Raw genomic sequence first — 10,905 nt, forward strand, 5'->3', positions numbered from 1 at the left:
CTGTGAGCACCACACAGAAACGCTGCCCTATTGAGAAAAACTCTGTTTGTGGTTTTAATAAGCCCTAATGTTTCCTTTTTTGCTTCTCTGATTGGCAGTTGACTGGAATTATTCTCAGAGCTGCAAAGAGGTTCCAGATCAACGTTTATGTCAAGAAGTTAGACGACTTTGCGTAAGTTTTACTTCTTTCATCAGAGGCAGCGCGTCATTTTGCTGCATTGACTTCCTGGTGGGGTCGACGTCGGGAGACAGCCCACTAGGTCTGCTCACTTCTGCCCTACAGGGATGAGGCTTAACTGGCATTCGCATAGGCTGCCTTGGTCTTGGAATTTACTTATTCTATGTCACCAAACATATATAGCGTGCTTTCCATGGCTACAGAGTCTGCATCTCCCCACACTGTGCAGCATTGCCCTTGCCACGACTCCGGTCACCTCCCTTCCTGTCTTCCCGCTGCGCCCACCCAGGGCCAGCCACAGGCTCCCAGTCGGGCAGTTAAAATAGGCTCCTGAGTCCAGCCCTTCCTCCCCACACTCCATCTAAAAACCACCGCTTAATTAGGATTACTAATTAAGGATTATGAAATTAGGATTACTAAAAGTCCTGCTCAGACTTTTCTGTTTTTTTTTTTTTTAATTTTTATTTATTTATTCACGAGAGACAGAGAGAGAGAGGCAGAGGGAGAAGCAGGCTCCCAAGGAGCAGGGAGCCCGATGCGGGACTCAATCCCAGGACCCCGGGATCATGACCTGAGCTGAAGGCAGAGGCCCAACCATCTGAGCCACCCAGGCGCCCTGCCTAGACTTTTCAATGGGAATTTTTTGGGTATGAGAAAATGCTTATGACTTAATGTTAATGAAAAAACAAGTTGCAAAACTACACATAATATCATATATCTCTTCTATCTATCTATCTATCTATCTATCCATCTATCTATAACACTTGGCTCCCCCATCAAATTTGCAGATTTAATCCCACATGTCATGGATCTTTCTAGAAAGTAAATGTGGTTTGCAAGAACGCATTTTGCCACCCCTGTGCACATTCCTGAGGCAGTATAAATTAGTAGTTAAGACCTAGAGCCTTAGAATCAAAATGAAATTACAATCCTGGCTCTACCTTTTACTCATGTTGGTCCTGGGCAAATGACTCTGAGCCATAATTTCCATGTCTTAAACCTGGGACAGTGATATGTACTGCATGCGATTAGTGTGAGAATTAAATGAGATAGTGTCCCCCAAACACCAGGCACAGAGCTGGTTCTTGGTAATGTGCTCTGGGCTCTAGTGAAGACAATACTTAGTGGCCTGGTCATAAAACATTCTGAGGAGGGGCGCCTGGTGGCTCAGTCGATTAAGCATCTGACTCTTGATTTCCGCTCAGGTCTTGACCTCAGGGTCATGAGTTCAAGCTCTGCGTTGGGCTCCACGTGGAGCCAAAAAAAAAAAAACATTCTGAGGAGTGGCAGCATTGTTCAGCTGGCTGTGGCCATCCTTCTGATAATTCTTAAGAGAATAGTAATCATTTTGATGAATTTGCTCTCAGCATCTTGGGTTTTCATAAAACTTGGAATTGTTGGCCTGACAGATTGGAATCTAACTTCTGATGGATAAGTGTTTGCAAAGATAACTAAGAAGTCTTTATAAGTTCTGGGTAATTTAATGAAGTAAGTGTGCTGGAATTTTCATATAAACTTCTCTCTCCAGGGGGGCACCTGGGTGGCTCAGACGGTTAAGCATCCATCCGGCTCTTGATTTTGCCTCAGCTCTTGACCTCAGGGTTGTGAGATCCAGCCCTGCATTGGGCTCCGCGCTCAGTGGGGAGTCTGCTTGTCTCTCTCCCTTCCCCTCTGCCCCACCCCCCGCTCATGCAACTTATCTCTCCAGGCCAGTGTGCTATCATAATGAGGATGCCTATAAAATAATCTCAGATATTGTCTTTTTTTATCCAGGTATGATTGACATACAACATTATATTAGTTTCAGGTATACAATATAATGATTCAATATTTATATGTATTGCAAAAGGATCAGCCCAATAAGTCTAGTTACCCATAACCACACTAGGTTCAGATTTTTTTTTCTTGTGATGAGAACTTTTCAGATGTACTCTCTTAGCAACTTTCAACTGTGCGTTACAGTATTATTTACTATAGTTGCCATGCTGTATGTTACATCCCTATGACTTACTTGTTTTATAACTGGAAATTTGTACCCTTTGACTCCCTCCACCCATTTTGCCCCCCCCAAACCCCAACTCTGGCAACCACCAATCTGTTCTCTGTGTCTGTGGGCTTGGTTTTTTTGTTTTGTTTGTTTGTTTTAGATTCCACATATGAGGGAAAATATACAGTATTTGTGTTTCTCTGATTCACTTAGTGTAGCATCCTCAGGGGCCATTCTTATTGTCACAAATGGCAAGATTGCATTCTTTTTTACGGCTAAATAGTATTCCAGTGTGAATATATACCATGTTTTCTTTATTTATTCATCCATTGATGGACACTTTGGTTGTTTCCATATCTTGGTTACTGGAAAAAATACTGCAATGAACATAGGGGTGCATATATCTTTTCGAGTTAGTGTTTTTGTTTCCTTTGGCTAAATATCCAGAAGTGGAAATGCTGCATCATATGGTAGTTCTCTTTTTAATTTTTTGAAGAACCTCCATGCTGTTTTCCACAGTGGCTGTACCAATTTACCTTCCCTCCAACAGGGCACAAGGATTCCCTTTCATCCACATCCTTACCAACAGTCACTGCATTTTGCCTTTTGATACTAGCCATTCTAACAGGTATGAAGTGATATCTCGTTGTGGTTTTCATTTGTCACCTTTTGTCTTTATAGTGAAACGGGGAACATTAGAACCCTGGTTTTCCCAGTGATGTATATTAATGAGGTAAGTTCTGGGAGGGAGCCATGGGTATATTTTACTTGTGAAAGCTTGGGAAACTTCCATTTTGATGTCTACTATTGTAGCTATGTAATTTAAGACGTGAGAAAGGGGGAAAGGTGATTTTTAACAACCTGTTTGTCCTCAGAAAATGTCTGTTTATATATTTACATGAGGCTGCCTGTGTTTGAGATTTGAAAATGACAAAAAATTTCCTTTCTCAAGAATATATTTTGGGTGAAACTCTCTTTCTGGACAGCTGGTTATGTAAGAAACAAAATGCAGAGGTAAATGATCACCTGCTGCCTCTGATGAAAGAAGTAAAACTTACGCAAAGTCGTCTAACTTCTTGACATAAACGTTGATCTGGAACCTCTTTGCAGCTCTGAGAATAATTCCAGTCAACTGCCAATCAGAGAAGCAAAAAAGGAAACATTAGGGCTTATTAAAACCACAAACAGAGTTTTTCTCAATAGGGCAGCGTTTCTGTGTGGTGCTCACAGCCAGGGTGGCGCTGCCATGTCTGAGAGGAAGGGGGGACAAGGAAACCCTGACCCCCGACAGAATGAGAACTGCGAATGTGGTCGATTGCCGGTTTTTTGTTTTGTTTTGTTTTTGCTTTCTGATAAACCAACATATATCACGAATTATAGGACACAGATCCTGTCAGAGTTTAAACAAAAAGAATTTCCCTAACAAAATACTTCTTTCTTTCACACTGTACCCACAGAAATTTTATCCCTAAGTATTAGGTATAAATTAAAGTTTTGCAAATAAAAACATTTTCAGAAAGCTCAGAAAAACCAGCTATTTAAGACACCTGTGATAAATTCTTTTCTGAATCACATGCATTTACTGTATAAATCTCCTCAGTTTCCCTCTTTCTTCCACCCAGTTTTGAGGGGGAACATGCAGGGGTTTTCCCTCTCCGATAAATTCTTGATCGGCTTGCTTCTATTGTTAGCGGCATTTTTAAAGTTTTTATTATTTTTCTCTCTTCCCTAAAAACAAACAAACAAAACAAACAACAACAACAACAACAAAAAACTTGTTCTGTATAGAAAATTCAGTAACAGGGATTGGCAAGAAAAAGGAAATTACAATAACTTTCACAAAAACTGGGCCAGACTGACATTGTTCTTAACTTGCTTATTTTACTCAGCAGCGTGTTGTTAAATTGTTTCCAATAATAACTTTGTAAAAAGTAATTTACACTTTGTAGAACTAACATATGCTCTTTATAGAGCTCTTGAAAACTAAAAATATATATTTTAAAAGTGAATCACCATACAAATATTAAATCATTATATTGTACACCCAAAACTAATCTGTTTATGTCAATTATACCTCAATTGAAATTTTTAAAAAATCTTTAAAAAAGCCCATCACTGACGACCTGTCCCTCAGAAACAAGTACAGCTGACATCTGCTTATGTTGCCTCTTAGTATTTTTCTGGTTTTGATATGAGGTAGTTGAGACCATTCCATAGATACGGTTTTATAACCTTTTTTTGATTCGGCATTACTTCATAGCCATATTTATAAACTTTGGAAGGATTTGCGATTACAGTTCTAAGATGAGGCTTTTATTGTTTCAGAGGAAAAATGTAGGCAATATTTACCAACTTATAGGATCTATTTGCAATTGCTCCTGAGTCATCATTGTTATTGTTTGTGGAGAAGGACACGAAAGCAGGGCTTTTTGAAAATGAGGAAGGACCCTGTTCTGCCAACTTATGTTCATAGTTGTGTTCATATTTGAAGTCCCCTCCAACTCAACCTTTGCTTTGCTTTGCTTTTTTGTTGAAGACTGTATTGAGTCCAGGGAATTATGGAGTAAAACCTTGTGCTTTTGGTGCCTTCTAGAAAGAACTTGGCTTTACTCTAGAAAAAGGAAACATTAGACCTTGAAGTGACCTTGGAGACTGCTCTCCCACCTCCTTTTTCCAGAGAAGGAGACTCAAACACTGATGGATCTTGGCCAGTTATTGGAAGCACCAGCCCTAGAAACCCATCCTCTGCCTCAGTCTAGTGCAGATTCAGCGTAAATTAAGCCCAAAGTTCCATTTGTTACTCATAATTTTTATGAAATTAAGCTCTCCAGACACCTCACCCATTACAATTTAAAGAGATAAGATCTTTGTTCTGCATCCAGAAAGTGTTATTCTAGAACATTTTCTTGGTTATCAATACCCTCTGGAATTCTAGTGAGCCTCAAGACTTCTTCGGACACTATATTGAGACCTCTGGTCTTTTTAAGAAACATTTTTTTTAAGGTTTTATTTTTAAGTAATCTCTACACCTGATGTGGGGCTCAAACTCACAACCCAGAGACCAAGAGTCATGCACACTACTGACTGAGCCAGCCAGGGCCCCGAAACCTCTGGTCTTGATTACTAGAGATTTAACCAAGACAGTAATTATACTTTCCACATACCATTGTTGGAATATTTCATTCTTTCAATCACTGGCATTAATTTAGCACCTACTATGTGCAGAGTGCTATTCCTAATGTTGAGGTGACAGAGATATATAAGTCTTGCCTTTGGAAACCTTACAGTCACAAGGAGACCTACAGATCAACAGACAGTTACAACAGAGTGTTGGGGGGTTTTAGGGAGTGATACGGAAGCCTAGTAAAAGGACCTTTAACAGGCCTGAGTTGGCCAGAGAAAACTTCTGGATAAAAGTTATGCTGAGTTGGATATTAAAGGATGAGTTGGAGTTGTCTGATACAAAAGATGGTATTATCTCATTATTTTTTAATACTTTTCCTTCCTACTTCCAACCTAATTTGAAAGGAAGACATTTTTTAGGAAAAAAAATAAGATGTTAATGAATAAATGCCCCCTCTGCTTACTCTAATTTATAAATGAATTTTTGGTATCTTTGGTTTGCTAACAGGAAGACTCACCCAAATTGTGTTTAATGATTTTGAGGAAAGATGTAGCAAAAATCTCTATACCCTGAATATTTAGTAATCAGGGGAATACTATTTTCTTGCCTTCCAGAGTGTTCTCATTGATAAAGAGACTGCAAGTCGACTGAAGTCTGTGATTAACACTACTCTGATCATCACTAACATACCCTACATTGTCATGGCCCTGGGTGTGTTCTTTGGTTTGATCTTCACCTGGCTTGCATGCAAAGGACAGGGATCCATGGATGAGGTAAGTGGTGGCTGGAGGAACTTCTCTCTTACTGGGTAACTTTACCTGTGGGAGTCAACTCTGCTTCATTGAAGGGCTGTCAGCTGGCTCCATCACCCAGTTGATGGAATCCTCAGGGTGGATTCTGAGGTTTTATGCTGGGCACAGTGATTTCATGGTTATATTACTCTTAAACCAAATGAGAAGCAAGGGGAGTGTGTCAAAAGGGAGGAGTAATACAATGGTATTGTCCAGGATTTGGGGCTGGCTTGGTGGGCATGGAATCCCTGGGAGTAAGCTTAATGTTTCTGAAAATAATGGAAAGGAGAGGAAGAATATTTAACAGCTAAACATCTGGGCTTTGGTGTCAGACTGCCTGCATTCAAATCCCAGTTCTGCCACTTAATGGCTGGGCGGCACTAGAAAATGTGCCTCAGTTTTTCATCTCTCATTATCCCACTTTAGGAGTTTTTTTGTGAGGATTAGAGGATATAGTAAACAGAAGGCACTTGGCCCGGTGTTAGCATTTTGTAGGAGCTCAGTAAGCATTAGTTATGTGATGAAACAGTTCGAAGATTATAGAGCAAGACAACCAGAGACCTGCTTGGAAGGAATTGTAATATATCAGAAGATAGCTGTCACTGAGTCATCATTGCACACGAAATGACTGGCACAGGAGAGCAGTAACTTTCGTGGAGAGAAGGGCACCCCCTCAAATGGATGCGATAAACAGGGTTAGGTTGGCTTCTCTAAGTGACCAGCCGGCCAACCCAGCTCAGCCGTCAACGAGCCTTTCCTGTGGGAGCCCTTCTTAAATTCTTCGCAATGTCCCTTTTTGCAACAAAGGCTTTTTCCCCCCTTCTAGCTGCTTCAACTAAGTGTCTGAGGCAAATGTGAAGTAGGAAATAGGTTGAAACCATCTGAATAGTATTAGCTCAGATTTCCCTGTGTTCTGCATTCTTCCATGATTTCTCTTAACCTGTGCCCATCAGGTTAGCGTGAATTAAGCGTGAGGTAATTATTTTGCCATTTCTTTTTTTTAAGATTTTATTCATTTATTTATTTGAGAGAGCGAGAATGAGAGAGAGAGAGAGAACATGTGAGAGGGGGGAGGGTCAGAGGGAGAAGCAGACTCCCTGCCGAGCAGGGAGCCCGATGTGGGACTCGATCCCGGGACTCCAGGATCATGACCTGAGCCGAAGGCAGTCGCTTAACCAACTGAGCCACCCAGGCGCCCCTATTTTGCCATTTCTATGTACGGCTCTCACTTCCAGTCTGACGTTGCGCAGTCACTGAGATTTTCATAAGCACAGGTGAGAGCCCAGGTAAATGTTATTACTACTCCTACGATTAAGCAGCTTTGTGTAGTCGACAAGCAAGCAACGGCTGAGCACCCACCGCCTCTGAGACATTGCTCTCTGGTAGGTTTCAAACCAGGCAGGAGCAAATGCCGTGGAGTGTGACGAGGGTTATGGTCCGGGTGGACGCAGGGAAGGGCGCTGCTCTGGAATCGGGGGTGCGGCTGGGAGGGCTGAGAGCGGGCCTCACGAGAAGGTGGGGCCTGAAGGGCAAAGCAGCGGCAGGCCAAGCCAGAAGAGAGGCGAGTGTGAGAGCCGCCCTCCTGTCAGTCTCCCCTCCTTGCGTCTTCCTCCACCACCCTGCCCCACAGCGTTTCCCATCCTGAGAGAACTTTCTGAAGTGACTGACTCCTCTGTCCCCTCTCTTCTGAGTCTCAGGGAACTGCAGACGAAAGAGCACCCCTCATACGCACCTAACTGAGGCCCGAGCTCGGTGGAGGAGCCGTGTGAGCTGTCCTGAGCTGGACCCGCCGTGAGGAAACTAGCCGCGTCCTCACAGGCATGTCGCCTGTTGCAGAGAGGAGGGAGGAGACCCCGCGCTGGCTAGTGAGGAGAGCGTTCCGGCAGGAGGTTAAACAACAGACTGACCTGGTTGGCCATTAGGCTTTATAAAATTGTTTTGTTTTCCATGTGTCTAGCAAGTATTTAATAAACTCTTGTATAGTAATTTTTTTTTTTTTTTTTTTTTTTTTTTTTGTTATTGGGTGCTGGTAGCTCCAGAATTTTGTGACCACTGTTGTGGTTAAAATGTGTCTGCATTGCTTGTTAACGTTCCTTGGTCTAACCTTATTCAGTATGCTTCAGTCACCAAACTTGGAGCTCAAAATATATAAATACTATTTTATGTTGTATTCCTCCATTCATTTTACCCCCAAAACAGAAGTAAATAAGAGTTCGGAACCCAAGGTAAAACGGTAGCCTCATTCAATACATCATTAAAATGCATCTAATTTCCTCTTTTAAAAAAGTGATATATTGTATTTCATGCTAATCTTCAGTTCATAATTCCTCCAGGAAAATAATTCAGCCTTTTGACTGCTTTCAAACCGGCTGAGAACCCAGCGGGGAAGGGGTGGGGTGGGGTGAGGTATGCGGTGGGGCGATACCTGTGAGTTGATTGTGATTAAGCACCTGAGGATATTTTACTTGTACTTCTGTGAATTGAGAGGATGCACAAATAATGTTGGTGAGGGCAAATACAGATATTTCATATGGAGTAGAAGTAAATGCTAGTTATGACATTTGTGGGTAGTTGGGTTTTTTTTTTTCAGTCAAAATGATCTTGATGTGGAAAGGTGCTTCTGGGAGTTGTCATCAGTGACTGATTTTTTTCCCCCAGTCACCCTTGCCAAATATGATACTCTGTCAGTTACAATATTATTGAGTGGTTCTTTGTAAAATTATTTATGAATATGGGAAATCCATCCCTCCACAGCCTAGGATACACATACATTTCAGGAAGTCTGACTGCACTAACAAGACATTTCTTCAGGCAGTCTTCTTGGGAACTTTGAAATTGTTTTTGTAAGTTGGCTTTCTTTCCTCAGATTTGGTCCCTTCCAGTGTTCTGTGGTTCACTGTCACTCACTGAAGAGAGAAAAATGTGCCCTACGCTTCCCACGACAATCACCTTGCTGACAGAATGAATGATGTCTTAAAATATTGCACAAAAATGCTTTAAAGGAAGGTCCCTGGGGGCCCAGGAGCAGGGCCGCCTCTCCTCGGAAGACCTCTTGGCTTTCAGTCCTACCTAAATCAGAGGATTAGGAACCATCACATGTCACAAATTCAAGCATATTTAAGGGCATTTTCTTTGTTCTCAAAATTCACTATTCATTTTTGATCGAGAAACCTATATAGTTACCCAGCAAAGTGTACATAGAATTTCTTAACAACTGAATCATCTTACAGGATTTTGTGTTTAAAACTGGAGTTCAGTGTAAGCAAATGAAGAGAAAAAGCCATGGATTTCACAAATACAGCTTTTGATCCCTGTGTGGAGGTAATAAATCCCATTATTTGCCCCAATTTCTTTCTCTCTACACTAAAGCAATATGTGACATGTTCCCTTCTTGAGGGGGCAATTCATTCAACTCTCAACTTCTCTGTGAATGAAGATAGAACTTGTAGATATCCCAAATCACCAAAAGGGGAAAAACTAAATTGAAAATATTTTGTCTTCAAGAATGCCAAATATCTAGATTTTTTTGAATTTATCAATATTTAACTATATAATTGGCACACCTTATTCTTTTGTTTATCTACTTATCCACATGAATAAAACTGATAAACCAGTACATATTCATTGGTTCATCCTATTATCAGGGTATAGTCATCTGTGAGGAGGAAATTTTTAAATACTACAAATGATTTAACAGCTGATGTACACTTCTGACTGACTCTCACACAGGCAGGGAGACCAAAAACATATTACTGCCATGTGATTCTTAATAGTTATTTGGCTTAACATCCCGTTTGATATTCTCTCTCTGAAAAATCTGTGGCAAGCCCATACACTGCAGTCAAGATTATAGATTGGTTAAGAAGAACGAATGTGCCTATTTGGCTTTAGGGTGAAAAGAACAAACTATTCCTCATGCTGATTCTCTTGGAGCCATTATCCTGGAAAGGCCTCCAAAGTCTTTGTGATTGTCATTATCACAGAATATGTGTGTCCTGTACTATGACACTCAATTTAGGGAGAAACCAAATAGAGGTGACCTCGCTTCTCTCAGGGAAAATTGAGAGTTGAACACAGGACAGGAAATGGGCTTTGCCACTTTTAGCTCGAGGCTTTTCCTACTGGACTTTATTTCCTCATGTTCTAGAAAGATACTAATGGTCAAGTGGAGCAAGTACTATACGACTAACCCCTATTGGGGTTTTTACTGAAGGGAGGCTGGTTTTTTTCTATTTAAATAGCTTGAGATACAAGTTGTGCAAAAGGTAACCTTCACACTTGGCCCTCTGGGCATTATTTCTGGAATTAATTGCTCGTGGCTATCAAACAGAATACTGACCAGAATGCTCTTCCTGTAGCTTAAATAATTGGTTCATTTCATGTGATTCTTGACCTGTTTATTTCTACCCTTAATGCAATGAAGTATTTCACTAATAAAACTGTTTCTAGGAAATTGCACTGGGAATTGTATGTTATGTCATCAGATGACCAGTTGTCTCTGGAGTTTCATTTGAAAGATGCTCTTTGCCCTCTTGACAGATTGGGCCACTTGTGATTTCTGCTCAGCTGTGGTGGCCACTTCTAGGCAGCCTGACCTGTTGAGCTTGAAGCGGGCCCCACACTGTGTTCCTCTGCCCCAGGGTTTTCTCCAGAGCCCGGGGAGCCCCTCAGGAGCACTGGGGGCCAGTAGGCTCAGGTATCGACCCTTAACCAAAGGGGGCAGGAGCAGGAAGGAACATGTTTACAAGTGACAGAAGATATTTGCTTGGAGTTCAGAGAGGGAAGAATAGTGGAGATAAGGTTGGAGAGAAATGCAGGGTCCAGA

At 41.4% G+C, this 10,905-nt stretch overlaps 1 protein-coding gene across 2 annotated transcripts in view; it reads left to right on the top strand.

Moving 5' to 3' along the window:
• Window positions 1-10,533, top strand: part of SCARB2 (scavenger receptor class B member 2) — a 79,678-nt gene extending 69,145 nt beyond the window's left edge. The window contains exons 9-12 of one of the 2 annotated variants that reach the window (XM_028100698.2): window positions 99-172; window positions 2,847-2,898; window positions 5,904-6,062; window positions 7,772-10,533. In XM_028100698.2, coding sequence (XP_027956499.1) covers window positions 99-172; window positions 2,847-2,898; window positions 5,904-6,062; window positions 7,772-7,816 — 330 coding nt within the window. In that variant the 3' untranslated portion in view covers window positions 7,817-10,533. The remainder of the gene's footprint in view (window positions 1-98; window positions 173-2,846; window positions 2,899-5,903; window positions 6,063-7,771) is intronic. The other variant, XM_028100699.2, reaches the window with a different exon arrangement.
• Window positions 10,534-10,905: the final 372 nt, after the last annotated feature.

This window comes from Eumetopias jubatus, unplaced genomic scaffold (genome assembly GCF_037043125.1).
Source record: "Eumetopias jubatus isolate StellerSeaLion01/CBP00866 unplaced genomic scaffold, mEumJub1_p1.0 scaffold_2, whole genome shotgun sequence".
Classification (NCBI taxonomy): Eukaryota; Metazoa; Chordata; class Mammalia; order Carnivora; family Otariidae; genus Eumetopias; species Eumetopias jubatus.